Source organism: Pomacea canaliculata, linkage group LG3 (genome assembly GCF_003073045.1).
Source record: "Pomacea canaliculata isolate SZHN2017 linkage group LG3, ASM307304v1, whole genome shotgun sequence".
NCBI lineage: Eukaryota > Metazoa > Mollusca > Gastropoda > Architaenioglossa > Ampullariidae > Pomacea > Pomacea canaliculata.
The window spans coordinates 517926-540736 of NC_037592.1; the positions used below are offsets into that span (position 1 = coordinate 517926).

The 22811-nt window shown below is 45.7% G+C and overlaps 1 protein-coding gene and 1 long non-coding RNA gene across 5 annotated transcripts; both read right to left on the reverse strand.

The window, feature by feature from the left end:
• Nucleotides 1–6890: 6890 nt before the first annotated feature.
• On the reverse strand, nt 6891–19616 carry LOC112559716. The gene is made up of 4 exons (XM_025231070.1): nt 19485–19616; nt 8955–9194; nt 7490–7654; nt 6891–7266 (listed from the first exon to the last, which is right to left on the reverse strand). Exons 1-4 carry the CDS (start codon nt 19600–19602, stop codon nt 7184–7186), a joined length of 606 nt encoding a protein of 201 aa, XP_025086855.1. The 5' UTR covers nt 19603–19616; the 3' UTR covers nt 6891–7183.
• On the reverse strand, nt 12350–13426 carry LOC112559717. Of its 4 annotated transcripts, none has more exons than XR_003098353.1 (3): nt 13389–13426; nt 13126–13199; nt 12350–12724 (listed from the first exon to the last, which is right to left on the reverse strand). It is a non-coding gene; the product is annotated as an uncharacterized LOC112559717 (long non-coding RNA). The 4 variants fall into 4 exon arrangements; XR_003098356.1 differs by having other exon boundaries at nt 12350–12578; nt 13102–13199; XR_003098354.1 differs by lacking the exon at nt 13389–13426 and adding an exon at nt 13328–13379.
• Nucleotides 19617–22811: the final 3195 nt, after the last annotated feature.

Sequence of the window (22811 nt, forward strand, 5' to 3'; positions counted from 1 at the left end):
CAGTCGTTGTGTGGCAGCAATGTTGTTGTCAACAGCTGTAGTGACTGCAGGGGGGGGGGGGCGACACAACTCGTCGGTAAGTTGGAGGGTTAGGTGGTGTGGCGGTGGTAGTAGTGGTGTGGTGGTAGTAGTAGTGTCGCGGTGGTGGTAGTGTGGTGGTAGTGTGGTGGTAGTGGTGGTGTGGGCGGTGGTGGGTAGTGTGGTGGTAGTGGTGTGGCGGTGGTGGTAGTGGTGTGGTGGTGGTAGTAGTGTCGCGGTGGTGGTAGTGTGTGGTAGTGTGGTGGTAGTGTGGTGGTAGTGGTGTGATGGGTGTGGCGGTGGTGGTTGGTGTGTGGTGTGTGTGGTAGTCAGTGGGTGGTAGTGTGTGGTAGTGTGGTGTGTGGTGGTAGTGTGGCTCGGGTAGTGGTGTGGCGGTGTGGTGTGGGGGTGTGGGGTGATGATAGTGGTGTGGCGGCAGTGGTGGTAGTGGTTTGGTGGTGTGGCGGTGGTGCTGGTGTGGCGGTGGCGGTGGTGGTGGTGTTTCAGTACACGGCGGCACCAGGGCACAACAACACCGTGGCACTTTCAGATTATCAGTCATCTACAACACAGGACTGGGGTAGACGATGGACGTCTGTTGTGTGTAGCATGTTGTGCTTTTGTTGTGTTATTGCTATGGCTCTGTGTGTAGCATGTTCCTTGTGTCCTATGTGTAACATGTTCCTTGTGCCCTGTGTGCAGCATGTTCCATGTGCCCTGTGTGTAGCATGTTCCTTGTGCCCTGTGTGTAGCATGTTCCTTGTGTCCTATGTGTAGCATGTTCCTTGTGCTCTGTGTGTAACATGTTCCTTGTTATCTCTATGGAATGTGTTCCTTTGTCCTTGTATGGAACATTTTAGCTGAGGCGGTGCCGTTGCACTTCTTATTCCGTGAGAACTGCAAACTGGGATGTGATGGTCGTCTGTCGTCTAATCTCTGAGCATGGCAGATGACTGACATACTTGATGTTTTCTGGTACCTTCTGACGCTTTGTGTTACCTTATTGTTGTTATTTGTCTTTTTGAACCATGTTGTAACCAAGACAGCACAGGCTCACTCACACTCCTTATTATATCATTGTATTATCTAAGTGACCTCGTGTTACAAGGCCAGTCGTTACTGACCTCGTGTTACAAGGCCAGTCGTTACTGACCTCGTGTTACAAGGCCAGTCGTTACTGACCTCGTGTTACAAGGCCAGTCGTTACTGGACCCGTGTTACAAGGCCAGTCGTTACTGACCTCGTGTTACAAGGCCAGTCGTTACTGACCTCGTGTTACAAGGCCAGTCGTTACTGACCTCGTGTTACAAGGCCAGTCGTTACTGACCTCATGTTACAAGGCCAGTCGTTACTGACCTCGTGTTACAAGGCCAGTCGTTACTGACCTCGTGTTACAAGGCCAGTCGTTACTGACCTCGTGTTACAAGGCCAGTCGTTACTGACCTCGTGTTACAAGGCCAGTCGTTACTGACCTCGTGTTACAAGGCCAGTCGTTAGCCAGTAGAAGCCAGGGGCCTGTACTGTACCCTGTGTACCCGCTGCACCACTCTGACCTCCCACAGGGACTTTGTTGACGTGCAAAGCATGGCTGACAGTAAGTGGATCATTCTAGTAATACCTGCGTAGATCTGTTTACCTGTCAAGGAGGTCCGATAAAAACGCCTCAGGATCAAATACTCTGGGGCTTGCCCACCTGGGATCTGAAAGGGCCGTGCACCCGGCCATGTGGTAGAGGCCAACAACACTTTCATGACGGGTGGGGGTCTTCTTACTAGTCGATCGTGACCGGGTACAAGGAGCAAAATATTTTCAGTAGCCAGTCGCCACGTGCAGACCTGCATACACGTCACAAGGAAGCGTGCGATGTCAGCCGACATTGTTGTCCGGGCCACTGGCTCACCCATGACTTTAGTTGTGGTGACGTGCCTATCACAGCTGTCAACGGTGTTAGGTGACGTCGACTAATGCGATGTCACAGCTGTCAACGGTGTTAGGTGACGTCGACTAATGCGATGTCACAGCTGTCAACGGTGTTAGGCGACGTCGACTAGTGCTGCGTCACGTGTTGTGCAGACAATCATCACCACAAACACCTATGAAGACATTTTCCACTCACCAACACTACACGGCAGTAACCCTGGCTCAAGACAGCAATGTCAAGGCCACACTCAAAGTACACAGAGTGCGAGCCGGCCACACAGCCGGCCACACAGCCTGTAGGACTGAGCTGACCTCTCAGTGCAGGTGTGGCTGCCCACAAAGGTCACCTGCAGCGACGCCTGGCCAAGACTCATGACGCTGCCTGCCGCACCTATCTTCATACAGCTCGCCCCAGTCTTCATACAGCTCGCCCCTATCTTCATACAGCTCGCCCCAGTTTTCATACAGCTCGCCCCTATCTTCATACAGCTCGCCCCTATCTTCATGCAGCTCGCCCCTATCTTCATACAGCTCGCCCCAGTTTTCATACAGCTCGCCCCTATCTTCATACAGCTCGCCCCTATCTTCATGCAGCTCGCCCCTATCTTCATACAGCTCGCCCCAGTTTTGGTACGGCTCGTCCATGTGCTCATACAGTTCACCCTGTCTTAATACAGCTCACCCCTGTCTTAATACTGCTCGCCCATGTGTTCATACAGCTCGCCCGTATGTACATATCATCATACTTATCATCATACAGCTCTTAGCGGTCCGGTGGCGCAACGGTTAGCGCCTGTCACCAATACAGTGAAGGTTGGCTGTCCTGAGTTCATTTCTCGTCTCGGGCACGCTGTTCTTTCTCTGCCTGTTTACAGGGATGGCTGCCTAATATATAGCCTCAGCTGCTGACACGGCGTAAAACACCAATCCCTCCCCCTCCCATCATCATACAGTTCGCCTCAATTTTCATACAGCTCGTGTCTGTCTTCATACAGCTCATCCCTATCGTCATACAAGAATATCCGCAGCTTTTTCGTGCTTCAGACTGAAAATATACAACTGCTCTACAACCACTCTACAACCACTCTACAACTGCTCTACAACTGCTCTTCAAATGCTTTATGGAAGATTTTTTTTCCTAAGACCGAGGTCCGTATCCTCCTCTGGACGCTGTAAAGCGCCCCTCTCCTTGTTAACCACGAGGGCAAAGGGTAAAGGGTACAGTAGCAACTTTATTCCCTCCGCCATCTGACTGTCAATGTTACGACTCATGCAACCGTTTGTTTCTTTGTGAGAGCGAAGATTCCCCGTGCACAAGTACTTGTCAGTGTGCGTGGTGACATAACACATTGTGTGACGTACTGTGGGCCGTTGATCATACAAGTCTGAATTTACTGCCTTGAGCTAGACTGACATCTGTTTCGCGGAGGCACCCAGCTAGTCCCTCGCTGATTCCTCGATCGTCGTCTCTGCAGGAAATGTTTTTATCTCAACGCTGCCCTCACCTGTAGTTTCAGTGCACTTACCCGTCTATTGCTTTGACCTCAAGACTATACAGACCTTTGACCTCAAGGCTACAGACCTGTGCTTGAACAAGGGGTGGAGAGTTGGGTGGAGGTGTGTTTGCACAGGTAACAGAAACAGGTACTGTAAAGGGGAGACAATCTAGGACACTTTCCTCTTTGTGTGAGAGAGTGTGAACGTGTGCGTGTGTGCGCGCGTGTGTGTGTGTGTTTTTCGTGATAATCAGTAAGAGGTAGAGGGCGGCCAACGCGCAGGCCGGAATGTGACCTTTACCACCGACCTAGAAATATTTGGGAGGAATAGCGAGGGCGGCGAGTTCAATAGAGAAGAGGACAAGCAGACTGCACACAAGGAAGGTCCCTGAGATGCAGACGACAGTTAATGTCAAAGGTCAAGAGAAAGTGCCCCACAGCACCACATCACCACCACTGGGCCACCAGGGCCACTAGGGCGAGGGTGGGGCTTGGTTCAGACGAACTAAAGGTGAGTGCGGATGGAGGGGGAGGGGGCGGGAGATGAGGTAAGCATGGGTGAGGGCTCGCAGTGTCACGTGATTTGTGTATTTTTCCGTGCTTTATTTAGCTTAAACACATTTCAATTTCCTGGCGTAGTTGTATCTTGTTGATCGTGTGTTATATACCAGATAGTCTTTACAAAATTATATTACGTTCATTAGATGTAATTCTCATCGTCCTTCACGTTGTTATAAATGTTGTCTATAAATAGATATAGTCTATAAATAGGTATAGTCTATAAATAGGTCATAAATAGATGTGCACGTGCATGTGTGTCTATATATACACACTGTGTATCAGCTGTTATCACACTGTCACTGCATGCTACGTTAAGCTATGTAGGTAATATATAACTATGCGCCGTACTCAAATATATATATGTACACTGTGCATTAGCTGATGTCAAATGAGGATAGATGACAGGTGCTTGTAGGGACGATAACACCGCGGACTGATGTTTGTGCTTGTTGTGTATCAACAAACGAATGCTCACTCGTATCACATCATAAGCACTGACGACGGAATCTCCTCGGTGTGTCGTCTAGTAATGAGCAGTAATGAGAGGTAAGGACTAGTAATGACTGCACCTGTCCCCCAGGTGAGTGAGACTAGTAATGAGCAGTAATGAGCAGTAATGAGAGGTAAGGACTAGTAATGACAGCACCTGTTAGGTGTGCGAGAATAGAGCGGAAGCAGGCAGGGGGTTGACATTAGTGCAGCTCTCTGACCTCTGAACTCGGATATGGAATGCCGCTTGACAGCACAAGAGAACAAACTCAGTGTTTTGTCACAATGCTAGCAAGGTTGTCTCCCTTGTGTGTGTGTGTGTGCATGAGGGTGTACGCGCGCAGTTGTCTGTGCTGGTGTGTGTCGGGGAGGGGGAGCTGTGTGTAAATGTGTGAGCGAGCGTACTGTCTTCCTGTCACGTGATGAGAGCACTGTAGCTGCCTGCCTACTGGAAGTTCCACTGTTGGACCCGAGTAACGCCCTTGTGTATCAACAATATAGATATAGACTTATGCACGTACGCACACACATACACATATATACACAGACTCATGCAAATCTACGGTAAATAATAAAAATACTATTATCACTGCTAAGGAGTATGCTCCTAGCGCCTAAGAAAGACATGGACAGCATACGAGGGACAGGAAAACAAACAAATAACATCAACTAAGAAAGAATGAACAACAGCGCTAACACACACACACCTGCGCGCGCTCGTACACACATCTGTCAAAATTGACCCGAAATACATAATATGTATGTTTATTATGAAAATAAATCATCTGAAGCCTGTGCAGTGAATGTGACCGCCATGAAGACTGTGAGGTGAAAATGCACTGACACCTGTAGCGGTACAGGTGAACAGAGTACAGGTGAGGAGCGTACAAACTAGCGTAAACATGGCGTAAACATAGCGTTAACGTAGTATAAACATAGCGTGAACATGATGTAAACATGGCGTAAACATACCGTTAACGTAGTATAAACATAGCGTAAACATGTACTGTTAATGTAGTATAAACATAGCGTGAACATGATGTAAACATACCGTTAACGTAGTATAAACATAGCGTAAACATGGCGTAAACATACCGTTAACGTAGTATAAACATAGCGTAAACATGATGTAAACATACCGTTAACGTAGTATAAACATAGCGTAATCATGGCGTAAACATACCGTTAACGTAGTATAAACATAGCGTGAACATGGCGTAAACATACCGCTAACGTAGTATAAACATAGCCTTAACATGGCGTAAACATAGCGTGAACATTGTGTAAACATAGCATAAGCGTAGTGAAAACACACTGTTAACGTAATATAAACAACCGAATATAGCCTTAACATGGTGTAAACATAGCGTAAACGTAGTGATAAACATAGCGTAACATGATGAAAACATGTAAACATAGCGTTCACATAATATAAACATCGTGTAAACCATGTGTAAACATAGCGTTAACATAGCGTAACATAGCGTTAACATGAACATCGTAAACATGTAAACACAATGTGAATGATGTAACATGGCGTAAACATAGCCTTAACATAGCGTAAGCATAGCGTTCACATAATATAAACATCGTGTAAACACAATGTATCCATGTAAACATAGCGTTAACATAATATAAACATCGTGTAAACACAATGTATCCATGTAAACATAGCGTTAACATAATATAAACATCGTGTAAACACAATGTATCCATGTAAACATAGCCTTAAGCGCTAACACAGCGCTGGCGTGAGGCGAGTGTTGCACAGACTGTAAGGTGCACAGATAAAGTACAATAAATATTCAAATCGTTGCAAGCCTCATCGGTGTGCGAGACAGGATGAGAGAGGCCGGGTGGCTGAAAGTGAGCGCGTGAGTGAAGGGTGGGAGAGTGGACTGTTGGGCTAGTTAGGTTGGTTGGATGGTTAAGTGATTGCATTTTGTGTGAAATATTTTGTTATCAATCATCAGTTTTCATGATTGTCCTCCATTGACTTGTACTTCATTTGTTTCTTTTGTTCTTTTCTCACAGTTGGAAATTTTGCATACATGTCTGTGATATGTCTTTAGACATCCAATAAAAAAACGTAATTGAACGTAACCACCTTATGACCTTTGACTTCAGCAGTGCACTTTAAATCTGCCAATGGACAGAAATACTTGACATTCGTTCTTCAAAAACTGAGTCCACAAAACAGCCCACAAACGGCCCACAAAGAGTAACGATGCAACTTCCCACCCGTACCTACCTCCCGCAACCCACTTTATGAAGATTGGTTCTGTTGGTTTAGTGACTATAGAGACTATGGTTCTGTTGGTTTAGTGACTATAGAGACTATGGTTCTGTTGGTTTAGTGACTATAGAGACTATGGTTCTGTTGGTTTAGTGACTATCTGAGTATGGTTCTGTTGGTTTAGTGACTATAGAGACTATGGTTCTGTTGGTTTAGTGACTATAGAGACTATGGTTCTGTTGGTTTAGTGACTATAGAGACTATGGTTCTGTTGGTTTAGTGACTATAGAGACTATGGTTCTGTTGGTTTAGTGACTATAGAGACTATGGTTCTGTTGGTTTAGTGACTATAGAGACTATGGTTCTGTTGGTTTAGTGACTATAGAGACTATGGTTCTGTTGGTTTAGTGACTATAGAGACTATGGTTCTGTTGGTTTAGTGACTATAGAGACTATAAATAGCTCAAAACGATTCATTGCGTTGGCTGCTCCATTTTCTCCTTTGTGTTGACGAAGATTTTCCAGGACTACACTCGTGTTCAGATTCTGAAATAATAAACATCATCATCATCAATCATCATCATCATCATCATCATCATCATCACCACCACCACCACCACCACCACCATCATCTCCTGACCATCTATTCTACTCTAGGCAGCACACGTCACCACGTACGTTCTTAGCCTTGTACGTGAGCCTCACTTGTAGTAAGCCTCGCTCTCTCTCTCTCTGTCTTGTAAGTAAACCCCACTAGTAGAAAACTTACCTCCCCTGTGTGAGCCCTGTGGGTGAGCCTCATGTGTAGAAAACTGTTCTCCCCTCTCTGTGGCTTGCGAATGAATCTCATGCGCACAGGGCAGCCTGTGAATGTCATCCTCCACAACAGGGGTCAAGGTCGTAACCCTACTCCACACGTCGGGCTCCACTTGGCCTGTAATCACGTGACATGCATGTGGTTTTACTGAAGGTGCACTCACGGACTTGTATGATGTTTGTGTTTACATCAGCAGACTATGAAGTCTGTGGGCACACACCTAACGGTCATTGTGGAGTGTCGTCTGCAGAGCTACAGAGTGTCGGGTAGCGTCTGTCAGAAACACACCTAACGGTCATTGTGGAGTGTCGTCTGCAGAACTACAGAGTGTCGGGTAGCGTCTGTCAGAAAGAGACTTGAGAGCAAAAAGCACCCCTCGTCTTGTCTCTGCAGCCCAGTTGTGTGAGGTGGACACCACCCGGCCATATAGACACCTCAGTCAGCTGCTGAGTGTTGTTGGACTCTAGTGGAACACATGAAGCAGGTCATTACCCTGAGATAAGGAAGTGGTCTACAGGGTATCGTGTGTAGAGTGGACGATGTCAAATGTCTTAAACACATTCTTCAAAGTCACGTGATATATTCCTCGTGTGCAATAAACCACGACTTATAAAGGGAACCATTAAAACATGATAGCAAACGATTTTCCAGTTAGTACTTACCTAGTTTATCGCATGCTGTGTATCACAATGTTTGACAGAATAATATCTCATATACATGAGAGTTGGAACCCTAAACATTTATAACAGGCGACAGCAATGTAAACACAAATAAGATGTTTATCTCATTCGCCTTTGGGACACCTCACTATACCCCCGCCTGTCAGGCAGCTAGTAGTAAGGTGTGTACAGGACGTGTCACTCACCTTTACAGGTAAGTCGCCTGTAGACGTAGAACAGCACGTCACTCACCTTTACAGGTGAGTCGCCTGTAGACGTAGAACAGCACGTCACTCACCTTTACAGGTAAGTCGCCTGTAGACGTAGAACAGCACGTCACTTACCTTTACAGGTAAGTCGCCTGTAGACGTAGAACAGCACGTCACTCACCTTTACAGGTAAGTCGCCTGTAGACGTAGAACAGCACGTCACTCACCTTTACAGGTGAGTCGCCTGTAGACGTAGAACAGCACGTCACTCACCTTTACAGGTAAGTCGCCTGTAGACGTAGAACAGCACGTCACTCACCTTTACAGGTAAGTCGCCTGTAGACGTAGAACAGCACGTCACTCACCTTTACAGGTAAGTCGCCTGTAGACGTAGAACAGCACGTCACTTACCTTTACAGGTAAGTCGCCTGTAGACGTAGAACAGCACGTCACTCACCTTTACAGGTAAGTCGCCTGTAGACGTAGAACAGCACGTCACTTACCTTTACAGGTGAGTCGCCTGTAGACGTAGAACAGCACGTCACTCACCTTTACAGGTAAGTCGCCTGTAGACGTAGAACAGCACGGCGCCATACTCCTCGTGGCGCTGTCTGTAGTCCTGCAAGGTCATGGCCATCAGTCGCTTGCCGTCCACGTCAACGAAGGCGTCCGCCAGGGCGACCTTGACCTCGCTGCTTAGGTGATATTCATCTGCCACATGCTCCACCCACTGTCCCACCTCGGCGATAGTCCAATGGTCCGGGTGAGTGACCGCCCACAGCGGTCGTGCTACAGTGAGAGAACAGCCGGTGTTACACACCTGTGACGTACAATGCTACAGGTACTGTTGTGACGTAACGCAATGTAACTAACGTTGATTGCGCGGACTTTGCCTGATGTGTAAAGGTGTCAGTCATGATGTCATGCGTGTCTGTCATGACGATGTGTGTCGACTGTCGCATCATAATGGAGAAGCACCTGCAGCATCTGCGGGACTTCATCAAAACGCCGGAGACTTCAGTGGGGTGGGGGGTGCATGACGCGCGATGCATCGTAGGAGGCCTCGTCCTCCAAGGGCGGTAAGATTACAGTTTCATTTCCATCCGTGGAAGACAGAATTGCAGCCTACGCTTTGCACACGACCCAGACATCCTACTAACACACGTGGAATGGAGAGCAGCACTGACAAGAGCAAAGTGAGGTCAATGGCAGTGACACAGCACAGGTCTCTATCACCGGGGTACAGGTCCCAGAGGTCAGCAGCTTCCAGTACTTGGGAGCCACCCTCTCCAATGGCTAGACTGGATAGGACCTGGCATAGCCATCAGATAAAGGTCACTACCAGTACCAGCTGTACAAACCCTGGTAGTGTCCATCCTGCTCTACGGATGTGACACGTGGACTCTACTCGCCGACACGGACAGGAGCATCCAGACATTGGAGACCAAGTGACTGAGGAGGCTGCTCCGGACCTCATACAGAGAACACAGAACCAACGACTTTGTAGGAAACAAGATGGCCGCACTCGCAGGACACCAGCAACCTCGACTTTCAACACTCAAGTCAGTCAAGTGACGTAAACTGGTCTTCTTTGGTCACGTGACCCGGCACGACACACTGTGGAGGACTGTCCTGCAAGGTACCCTGGAGGGTAGTGGACACCGCGGTGGTCAGAGGAAGAACTGACTTACGAAGCTCAAAGACTGAACTGGTCGTCCTGCACACCACCTGCTGACTATCGCCCACAGTCACGTGACTAGGAGCAGGCAGACAGACATCAGCTCAGCGCACCGCACTTTTGATGAACATGGCAACCTGGCTCCAAACTAGTCGCGCGGGGCTAACGAGGCTGACCGCCCACAGTGAGCAAGGGTGAATCCCCCTCACCCCAATGACACCTTATGATAATGATAATGATGATGATGATGATGATGATGATGATGATGATGATGATGATGATTGATGATGATGTAGTTTTGTAGCGCGCTAGTATCCGCATCACAGAGATGCGCTCAATGCGCGGTGATCCCAGCAGCCACCAAACTGCAGGTCAAATGAAACTTCAAATAAGTTTAAACAAGTGAGTCTTAAGATTTTTCTTGAAAGTTGCAATACTATCAGACTCCTTGGTCGAGAGGGGAAGCGAGTTCCACAAAAGCGAGGCTACATTGGAGAAGGATCTGAAACCCGCAGTCTTCTTGTTAGCATTCCCTGACTGAACACTTGGTCGTTCAAGTCTGAAGTGTGCTGCTGAACGAAGGTTCCGCTGGGGTTGGTAACAGCGAATGAGTTCTTGCAGATAGGCAGGCGCAAGGTCGTGAAGACAGCCATAGGTTAAGGTTAACAATTTGTGGACAATTCTTTTCTCCACAGGAAGCCAATGTAGGTCACGAAGTACAGGAGTAATATGGTCAGATTTCTTCTTGCTTGTAACTATCCTCGCAGCCATATTTTACACTCGCTGAAGTCTCGACAACTCGCTCTTTGAAATCCCCCAGAGGCAGCTGTTGGCATAGTCTAATTTAGAACCGATGAGGGACACAGCAACTGCATTCCTATCGAGAAAGGGTCGGAGTCGTCCAAGTGTGCGGATATGGAAATAACATGCCTTGACTACAGAACTGACATGATCAGACATAGTTAGAAGATTGTCAACATAGAGTCCAAGGTTCCGTACGGAGCTGGAGAGGGGGATTCTAGCTTGACCCACTTGGATGGAGTCTAGAGAGACTTTGCTAAGGCTAAGCTTGGAACCACATAGCATCGCCTCAGTCTTCTCATCATTAAGCTTGAGTTTATTCCTCAGCATCCATGACTTGACCTCTAAACAACAATCTTCTACAGCACAAACTGCCTCACGCACCGACTCACTGTCTGTACTAAATGAAAAATAGAGTTCAGTGTCATCTGCAAACATCTTACGGTTCACATTATGCTTCTCAATGAGAGGACCAAGCTGAGATGTGTAAATAGAAAATAGAACCGGGCCCAAAACAGAGCCCTGCGGGACACCGCACAGCAGTGGAACTGTCACCGAAGAAGCTTGATTGACCATCACCCTTTGTGTGCGGTCACTGAGGTAGGAATGGAACCACTGCAAGGCGGAACCACCAATGCCCACCTCCATCTGGAGACGAGTCAGAAGAGTGGTGTGATCAATGACATCGAAGGCCGCACTCAGGTCAAGGAGGACCACAAGAGTCACTTTCCCTGCATCCGCACTGCACAGAAGATGGTTCATAAGACAGAAGGGCTGTCTCACAGCTGTGCCTGGGTCTGTACGCCGACTGGAATTTATCCAACAAGCTGTAGCGGTCCAGGTGGAATGTCAACTGCTGAGCAACGACACACTCCACAAGTTTCGAAACAAAAGGCAAATTCGACACAGGTCTATAGTTTTTACACGAACTCGGGTCCAAGTTGTGCTTCTTTAAGACAGGCTTGATCACAGCTGTTTTAAATTGTCTGGGTACAGAGGCAGTACAGTGTATAGACTGCCTGTCAGTACTGCCTGTCAGTACAGTGTATAGACTGCCTGTCAGTACAGTGTATAGACTGCCTGTCAGTACTGCCTGTCAGTACAGTGTATAGACTGCCTGTCAGTACAGTGTATAGACTGCCTGTCAGTACTGCCTGTCAGTACAGTGTATAGACTGCCTGTCAGTACAGTGTATAGACTACCTGTACTGCCTTCAGTACAGTGTATAGACTGCCTGTCAGTACTGTAAGACTGCCTGTCAGTACAGTGTATAGACTACCTGTCAGTACAGTGGTATAGACTGCCTGTCAGTACAGTGTATAGACTGCTGTCAGTGTCAGTACAGTGTATAGACTGCCTGTCAGTACAGTGTATAGACTACCTGTCAGTACAGTGTATAGACTACCTGTCAGTACAGTGTATAGACTGCTATGTCAGTACAGTGTATAGACTGTCCAGTCCTGTCAGTACTGCCTGTCAGTACAGTGTATAGACTACCTGTCCAGTACTGCCTGTCAGTACAGTGTATAGACTGCTGTCAGTACTGCCTGTCCAGTACAGTGTATAGACTGCCTGTCAGTACTGCCTGTCAGTACAGTGTATAGACTGCCTGTCAGTACAGTGTATAGACTGCCTGTCAGTACAGTGTTTAGACTACCTGTCAGTACAGTGTATAGACTACCTGTCAGTACTGCCTGTCAGTACTGCCTGTCAGTACAGTGTTTAGACTACCTGTCAGTACAGTGTATAGACTACCTGTCAGTATAGTGTATAGACTGCCTGTCAGTACTGCCTGTCAGTACAGTGTTTAGACTGCCTGTCAGTACAGTGTATAGACTGCCTGTCAGTACAGTGTATAGACTGCCTGTCAGTACAGTGTATAGACTGCCTGTCAGTACTGCCTGTCAGTACAGTGTATAGACTACCTGTCAGTACAGTGTATAGACTGCCTGTCAGTACAGTGTATAGACTGCCTGTCAGTACAGTGTATAGACTACCTGTCAGTACAGTGTATAGACTGCCTGTCAGTACAGTGTATAGACTACCTGTCAGTACTGCCTGTCAGTACAGTGTATAGACTGCCTGTCAGTACAGTGTATAGACTGCCTGTCAGTACTGCCTGTCAGTACAGTGTATAGACTGCCTGTCAGTACTGCCTGTCAGTACAGTGTATAGACTACCTGTCAGTACTGCCTGTCAGTACAGTGTATAGACTACCTGTCAGTACAGTGTATAGACTACCTGTCAGTACTGCCTGTCAGTACAGTGTTTAGACTACCTGTCAGTACAGTGTATAGACTACCTGTCAGTACTGCCTGTCAGTACTGCCTGTCAGTACAGTGTATAGACTGCCTGTCAGTACTGCCTGTCAGTGTAGACTGCCTGTCAGTACAGTGTATAGACTGCCTGTCAGTACTGCCTGTCAGTACAGTGTATAGACTACCTGTCAGTACAGTGTATAGACTACCTGTCAGTACTGCCTGTCAGTACAGTGTATAGACTACCTGTCAGTACAGTGTATAGACTGCCTGTCAGTACTGCCTGTCAGTACAGTGTATAGACTGCCTGTCAGTACTGCCTGTCAGTACAGTGTATAGACTGCCTGTCAGTACTGCCTGTCAGTACAGTGTTTAGACTGCCTGTCAGTACAGTAATAAGCATTTCTGTGACATATTCACTAAAATATAATTGAAGTAAAACTTTTCAGTCTTCAGTAGTAATGGTTGCTCTCATTGACAACTTGAAGCTCATTTGATATCTGTGTATGTGTGTGTGTGAATATCAGCAATGTATTTCAGACAACGGCAATAAAGTACAAACGTTAATTAACCTTTTAAAAATTATAAGTTAGAAACCCTTGTGACATGGGTTTTGCTAACCAAACTTGAGGCTGGTGCGCCGCCCACACAAGTAGACCTGAGGACAAGACGGCGCCATGCTTGTAATTAGTGCTCTTGAGTTGTCTGCCCTTTTGGTAGCAAACCATTTGCTTTTTGAGGTCTCAGGCTTTTGATGGAAATATAGACGAGGGAGGAACGAGAAAAACAGTTTCAATGGACATCGCTAATGATATCAGGTGACTGCTGCATAAACAGTTCACGACTGCTCTCGTGCCACAGAGGTTTGCAGACACACGTGTGGATACATGATACCCACCTCCTCTCCTCCTCCTCCCTCCTCCTCCTACCCCCCAACACATTGTGTCCGTGTCTTGTTTATTGCTTACTTGTGCTGTTTGTGTCCTACACTATGACTATACCACAGTGTGTCACTGCATCTGACTATGGTTGACTATACAAGTGTGTGGATAGTGTGTAACTATATTAGTGATGTTGGACATCACGACAATGGCCAGTTACCACCCATAGCAACAGAGCTGATGAAGTGCCTCAGGCCATGTGATGTTATGGGTGAGACACCCATCCACCTCTAGTCAGGCCACCTCCAACACCAGCATTTGGCAAACTATAAACACTGACCAAGAAAGACGATTTCAAAGATAGAATTCAAATCCTTCTTTGGACATTTCTGTTCGCCAATCTTGTTTGATAGCAATGCTGAAGTGTCTAATACAGCAGCAACACAGAGGCCTGGGTCTCTCTGCCAAACATGTTCAAAACCAAAACTAAACAACGCAAACACACAGAGAGGCCGACCACATCACGTGGCTTTGGTTATGGATATGTAACAACATACATGTATTGTATGCTTTGCTAAATAGTCTGTTTGCATAAAGCATAGCCAGTCCAGAATAGTTTTTACAAAGACATAAATCAGTCCGTTTGGGGTTTGTATTGGTACTCGCAGAAATCATTTTAGAATTCAAATTTACAAGAATGTCCCATACTTCTGAAGGGTAAGTCATCGTAGGTTGTATTTGTCCATCAAATAATTTTCAATACACATTAATCGTCGGTGGACCAAGGCACCCAAAGTATTCCAACTGGTCCCTTATTTTTATTTATTTATTTTGCTATTTCGTTTAAAGTGTAGGAGAAAGATAGACCAGTAGACAGATACCAAGATATCTGTACAAATTAACAACTAATAAGACCTGGTCGTCGTAGAGAAATTTCTCACGAGCAGATAAAAAGCCCACATTCTGAAATACAACAATATCAGATTTATGTAAGTTAAACCTAAATTATTAGATGCTTTTCTTAAGACATTTAGTTGATTATGAAGACCACTGACAGTATCAGAGATTAAGGCGACATCGTCTGCAAAAAGGAAAATCAAAATGTCAGGAGGAGCAGTGTCATAAGTCTGCAAAGGAAGAGCAGCAGGCGCACTAGTCAACTGACTATAATAACAACTTTTGACAGCCACGTTGATTGGTGTATAACTAGTGCTGGTGGAACAAATGTGCTTTCAGTGCACATTTAAAATATTCGATGGTGGATAGGTGACGAATGTGGAAGAGAAGAGAATTGCAATGTTTCGCTGCACAACAACTAAACATCCTGTGGCCATGTTGTTGTTGTGGTGACAGGAAGAGTAAGAGACGATCATCAGACGAGGAGTGGAGTCGTCTACCTGGGATGTAAGGGAAGAGCAGTTCAGGGAAATACTCAGGGCAGGTGCCAGCAAAGACATTACAACACAGCATGGTCTGTACTGGATGCCACAATGGATGGGAAGCCAGTGTAGACAACGAAGGAGAGGGTGGGTGGTCCCGTTTCCTGGCTCTAAGCACCAGACCTGCAGCAGACTTCTGTACTTTCTGGAGTTTAATAATTAATGCAAAATTTGTAAAGTGCATACTCACACTCCTGTTCTTAGCGCTTAAGAACAAGAAGGAATCATGGACAGCATACGAGGGACAGGAAAATAAATAGCATAGGAACTATCAAAGAATAAACAGCCGTACTAAATGAAGAATAAAAGTTTGTGAAGAAGATATTCAGTACAGCCAGTAACTCTCTGGTCATAGCCACACCTACTCTTCTGAGTGCTTTCGAGAAGAGGGTGATCTTAAAACGGCTTTTGATCACTTTTATGTAAATGGAATAAATGCTCTTGAATAATGCTTGCAATATTGTTGAAAATAACCATGCTTGCTCTGGATAAAGATGTTCCTAAGCAAAGCTACAAGTTTTTATTTTTAATTGTTCAGTTCAAAAGCGGAATCTTCTAGGATCATCCAAAATGATCAAGCATCATCTTTCATCATTCTTTACTGGCTGTGTAATGACAGTGTCTCCTGTTGTTTGTGGGCCGAAACCATTACCATTTTGGACAAGTACAGTTCACCAAACAGCCGCACACTAGCTACGTGAACAAACCATCCACACTACACAAGAACTTGTTGTAGAGGAGACAGAAATGAAGAAGACCAAACAAACCATCCACACTACACAAGAACTTGTTGTAGAGGAGACAGAAATGAAGGAGACCAAACAAACCATCCACACTACACAAGAACTTGTTGTAGAGGAGACAGAAATGAAGAAGACCAAACAAACCATCCACACTACACAAGAACTTGTTGCAGAGGAGACAGAATTCAAGAAGAGTAAACAAAGCTTCTGAGACAAGGAGGGAGAAAAGCTGAGAGAACTGCATGCTGACAGACAGGCGATGACAAAGACAGATCTTGGAACACGACGTTGATGGGGAACTTAGCAAGAGCAGGGGGCGCAATCAGCTACAGCAGGGGGCGCAATCAGCTGGAGCAGGGGGCGCAATCAGCTAGAGCAGGGGGCGCAATCAACTACAGCAGGGGGCGCAATCAGCTAGAGCAGGGGGCACAATCAGCTAGAGCAGGGGGCCCAATCAGCTAGACTGCAGTGGTTCTCAAAGTGTGGTCCACTAGTGGTCCACGTGCATAGGTCAGGTGGTCCACGGCTGACAGTCGTCATGTCATCAAAGTGATGTTTACAGTGATGTATTCCTCGCATTAACATTTTAATTACAAACAACGAGGTCCGTAGTTTTATGTCAACTTATTACTATGCTACTGTCACAGAAGTACATTTAGTTTTGAATTGTAATGAAACAACTGCGGCAATTTAACTGTGAAATTCATAGTACAGAGTGATTTTTAGGCCTTGGTGGTCCGCCATAGTTTTTACCTAAGTAAAGTGGTCCGCGGTCCGAAATACTTTGAGAACCACTGAGCTAGAGCAAGTGGTACATCATCATAATAATAAAAATGCAAAATTTGTAAAGTGTATAGGTACACTCCTCATGAGCATGCTCTTTTAAGAACAAGAACTGCATGGAAAACATACGAGAAACAGGAGCACAAGCAAGTATCATATGAGCTGTAACACAATAAACAACAGTACTAAACAAAGAATAGAATCAAATACAGAAAACACACAGAAGAACCAAATAACAAGAACAAGAGCTGATATTGTAAGGAAGGGAGTGACAAAGGACTAGCATTATGGGAAAGGGTGTTAGGAGTCATGTTTACAGAAGAGTTGTGTTTACAGTGCACGTGTAAAGGATTCAATAGTGGGTAGGTGGCGGGTAAGGAAAGGGAGAGAGTTCCATTGTTTCCATTTGTGTAAAAACATTTTCATTCAGAAGATTTTAGCATCAATATTTACAAAGTTATTGCCAAAATATCAAAATGTTCGAAAATTAGGCTTTTCGGCCCTCCGTGAATGAAGGTCAGTTGTGTGCAGTTATACAAAACCCTCGTCAGCCAACCTTGGAATGCCCAAATGCTGTTAAAGTCTTAAAGAGAATGTAACAACAGCAGCAACAACAACAACAACAACAACAACAGCACAATCTGGAGACGAGTGACCAGGTTACTAAAGTGCTGCAAAGGTTTGTCATGGACAAGACATTTATCTCCCTCAAGTCGAGGCGCATCACAGGGAATCTCATATTCAAGGTGATTATTAACCATAAAGAAATCTGTTTCTACAAATTCATCAAGCTTAATCAAACATATAGAAAAAATACAAGAAGTACAATTTATATTTAGTCTCTACTGATTATATCCCATGTGTTGGTACAAACATTTGGACAAGTGTCGGCAACTTCTGTCTCAAGCTACCGCCGGGCAGCTCAAGATGTCGCCTGCTGCTAACACATTGAACAACCTCCCACACAACTCACAATTCTAAGGAATGCCTTGTAAGGACTTGAGGTCCAGAGCCTGCCCGACCTGACCCATAGTAGCAACATCAGAAACCACGGGGTGGCTGTGTCCTTCATTGAAGTGAACCCCAGACCTGCCTTAGTCCCGACCTTCTGTTTTCAAACAGGAAAAGCTCCTTGAGGTCTTTGGGGGAGGGAGGTGCTAGAGACCTCCCTTTTCTCGGGGCCAGCTTCACGATGCCACGATGGTTGTGTTCTTGTCATTTGTCTCTTGTCTGCGGTGATTGCCTTGTAATCTGTTTGAATGTTGTCATTAGATTGTTCTGTTTTATTTGTTTTCAGTGTGCTTCCTTTATTAATTCGATTCGAAAGGTCTTCTTCTTGTTTTAACATTGTGTTGTTAAATAATGGCCTCAGACCAAAATACTTCCTGGCTATTTCTCGTGTCATCTTGCAATTTATTATTAGTAGTAGTTGTGGCAGTAATTGCTGCTTTTTTAGTTTGTTTACTTTGAGTTTTCTCATGTTTAGTTCAAGAACTGCATTCGTTATCTTTTGAAGAACTTTGTCATTTTTCTGTACTGTGACTTGCTGTGTACAACCAAGATGTTTGTTGTTCGTCTTTCTTTTCTTTTTTTTTTTTTTTTTTTTTTTTTTTCGTCCTTACAAAGAAAATGGCGGCTTTTGAGTTTCTCTACAAAAAATTAATATTTATTCATATGAGACGACAATGCTAAATCATTCATCCCTTTTTACCAAACTGTGTCACAAATGTATTAATACATCGGCATCCATTTGCAGCTAGACTAGTTATCTGACATTTAATATTTGTTGGATTATCTATGTATTTGTCATCGTATTATATTGAATATTTTTAACAGTGAAGCACTACGTATGACACCACTAATTTCTATTAATTACTAAGTATCTATTGAATAATTTCATTTATTTGAAGTCTACATGTACTTATGTATAAAATGTATTTAAACTGTATTAATATCACTATTAATTTATGTTGACCAGTAAACAAACATAATGCAACTACTTCATCAGTGTTGGTCTGTTCTGAATATTTTTCTCCCAAATTTCAACGATCACTGACATTGACAGTCACGTGATATGAATGAATGTGTGACAAGTGCAGACAGGTCTCCTCTCAATGTCCTCCATGTCTCCCCCCACACACCACACCAGCCATTTCTCGCCATCCTAATCTCTGGGTTGCTGCTAGCAAATCTCACCGACACCAGTCGCCCACAACAATCATTGTCTCTGCACCACTTGTATTTGACAATCCGTTAGTTGCTTCTTCTTCATGGGGAGTCGGCGTCTTGTTGTCTGATGTAACAAAGGGTGGTGGTGTTGGTGGTATGTTGGTTGGTGGTGGTGTGGAGTAAGATTCTGAGCAGCAATGCTATGTTCCTTTCCTAAATAATCTTATCGTCGTGGAAGCAGTTGTGCGATTTGGGATGAGTGTGTCCAGGACACAACCACAACATGCATTGGTGATTAGTGGCCACAGCCTGTAACATGCTACTCACCAAAGCTCCGTGTGGCTGGTGAGGACGACCCCGCAACTGCCAGAATGTCGTCTGCTGGTTCGCTCATGTCTGCCCCGAGCTGCCGCCTGCAGGTCCTCAGCATGTGCACCTCCTCCATAGACACACACCCACTGCACATTGCCAACCAATTCACAGGTGACACACACGGCCACACACCTGCTCACACACGGGGGCGGTAACCTGTAGGCCGTGGACTTGTGCACTCAGTCACTGCTCCATGTCCGCACTCGGCTAATCGCGTCTCCGCAGGCAGGAGAGCTCCGGAAGACGGAGTTACGTCCCCATGGCATGGCGGCCAGCAGGTCAAATGACTGCACCACACCACACCACACCACGATTACTGGGGGCGACCTGCCGTGACCTACGTAGGCTGACATGTGGTGAGGTGCTGGGTGTCACTGGATTGTAATTATGTCCTGAGGGACATGTCTGAGTCCACTCCACTGTCAACAGCTGCACGTGGGGTCACCTCCTCCTCAGGTCATGTGACATCATCACCGCACAGATGGTAGGATGGGGGTTGTGATGAAGTGTCTTCCCCCTTCCCGCCCAGGCCTATAAGTAGGACTAATTGGAAACACATCGACAATAGGACAAGAAAGTGTGCTGCTGAGTGTGTGACTGTGTCACAGACACCGTGTCACCCTTCCTGTCCATGGGACCTCCTTCAGTCCCCGTGTCAGTGTGTCCGCACGTGCATGTCTGTGTGTGTGTGTGTTTTAGATGTGTGCATGTGTGTGTCATTTCTTACGTTGGTGTGTGTCATTTCTTACTAGTGTGTGTGTGTGCGTGTGTGTATGCATGTGTGTGTGTGTCTGTCATGTGTGTCTGTATGTGTGTGTTTGTGTGTATGTGTTGTGTCGTATATCGTGTGTGTTCTGTATGCTGTGTGTATGCATGCTGTGCTACCACTGCATGTGTGTCTGTTTGTGTGCTTGTAACATGTCGCTTTGTGTACCGTGTGTTGTCTCGCATAATATCCTCGCTGTGGTGTGTGCAATCTGTATATGAGTGTGTCTATGTGTGTGTGTGTCTGATGGTGTGTGTATGCGTATGTGTGTCTGTTAATACTCTGAAGTGTGTCCATCCGTGTGTGTGTGGTGGTGTCTGTATGCGCTGCTGTGCACGCGTACTCGTGCTGTCGTATCCTGAGTGCGTATCGCCCCGCTTGGTGTGTCTCGTATGCATGTCGTGTAATGCAATTGTGTCTCTCCATATCATGTGTGCTGTCGTGTACTAGTCATATGACAGCTGTGGTCATCTGCGGTGTGTGTGTCTGTATGCATGTGTGTATGTGTGTGTGTGTCTCCCATCTATATATAATGTGTGTTGTGTGTGTGCGCGTCTGATATAGTGGCTGTCACTCGCTGCTGCTCGTGTCTCAGTAGCCCCTGTGGTGTGTCGTCGTATCTGAGTGTGTCCGCATGTTATCGTGTGTCAGTACTGTGCTCGTGTGTGCACAAACACATCTCTCGACTGTAGTGTGAGACCAGGCCTGGGGCACAGCATGTTTCAAACGTGTGTAGTTTGTTTATCAACACTTGTTTATGTGTCACACACCGCCATTAAGCATGTCAAAGGTTACAAATAAAATTGCTGCGCCAAGATTCACTTCTACTTGTCACAATAAAACATGTACGCTATGTGTACTACAATCCAAAGTAAAGTGTATGTGTATGTTTACATCAGCACGTGCAAGTACATATGTAAGCCTTCATGTACAGTCTGTGTTGCACCGTATACCTCGCCATTGTCTTCACACTTGGCTTGTACAGTTTGTATTAATGATTGTAGCCACTCGTACATACTACCACTGTATAATATGTGTGTACATATGCTTGAATGTCTATCCAAGTATGCCCCCCGTGAATATTAATTCGTCCTGTATTGCAAGTGTGCCTACACATTCACCGTGTATGCTGTAATTTTTGCATGTACAAGCTCATAAACCATTTGCAATTATTATTTCTTGTAATGTATGCCATGTTCGTACACTTGTCGTACAGATTATATTTACGTGTTGTATGAACATGTGTGTCTGTGTGTATGATGGCATAGGTAGGCTTGTGTGTCTCATGTGTATGCTGGTAATGGTACAATGCATATTTGTGTATACTTTGATACTGTAATATCACGTCTACATATGACTCACTGTATGTTTATAGATGTAGCTGCCCTGTGTAATAATTGGCTTTACGTGTAGATTACATTGTACTATTCTGTGCTTCTTGGCGTACTTATGTATGTAATATGTTAAAGATGTGCGCGTGTGTGCGCACCTATGTACATAACCATTGCGCTTTATGTGTATCGATTCACATTCGCTCACACCTCTGCTGCTTCCTTTGGGTATACTGTATGTACACTCATGTAAAACACTGTGCATGATTGTATGGTAATATGTAAACCACCTTGTGTCAAATCGAGCACTCCCGCATGTGTGCTGTAGGTATGCCATCGTCGCGTGTTTGTGAACGTCCAAGGTGTGTGGGTAGCCTTGCTACTGTCGTGTACACTTGTAGGGGTAATGTACACTGGACTCGTGACATCGTCTACACTAACTGTACATGTACATGTCAAGTAATAAGCGGACTCATCCTCCAGATGCAAGAGAAGAGCAACCTTCAAGCCCGAAGAAGCATGTCTGTACGCTTACTGAACGAGCCTATGGTCAACACACTAAGTCCAACTTTCTCACTGGCTACTGCTGACCCCACCCAGTCTCTCTACGCACACACACCTACAACTGGCTTACACTGCTCCACCACCCTCTGCTCTGTCTACTCAACACCTACCTCACCTGGTACCCCTCTACACCCTGTCTGTCTACTCAACTAGTACGGCTACCTGCTGACCACCCAACCTCGTCTCTATTCACAACTCACACTCCGGCTATCCTGCCTCACCCTACCTGTCTTCTACTCACCCAAGCTCTGGGTATTTGTTGGCAGATATCTTAAACTCCACGCAGCAACCCAGAGATTAGGGATGCGCGAGAAACTGATGGTGTGTGTGTTGGCGGGGGAGACCATGGAGCGCACCTACTTTGAGCAGGAGACTGTCTGCACTTGTCAACACTTCATTCACTACTACGGTGCGTCAACCGTCAGCTGATCGCTCTTGACCATTTGGGAAGCACCAACATAGTCAAGAACAGCCACAAACACATGACCTGCAAGTAGCCTTGCACATCTATGTTTGTTTACCTGGCAACATACAATATCAGTGATAATTAATAAGTTTAACATACATTTTATACACAAGTAAACGGTAACTTCAAACTGGGTACGACAACACGGATTATTT

Coding starts and splice junctions, on each gene's coding strand:
- LOC112559716 (XM_025231070.1), bottom strand. CDS start 19,602: ATGGAGGAGGTGCACATGCTGAGGACCTGCAGGCGGCAGCTCGGGGCA. Junction 9,195..19,484: donor ACCAGCCACACGGAGCTTTG/GTGAGTAGCATG, acceptor CTCTCACTGTAG/CACGACCGCTGTGGGCGGTC. Junction 7,655..8,954: donor CAGGCGACTTACCTGTAAAG/GTGAGTGACGTG, acceptor ACGTGATTACAG/GCCAAGTGGAGCCCGACGTG.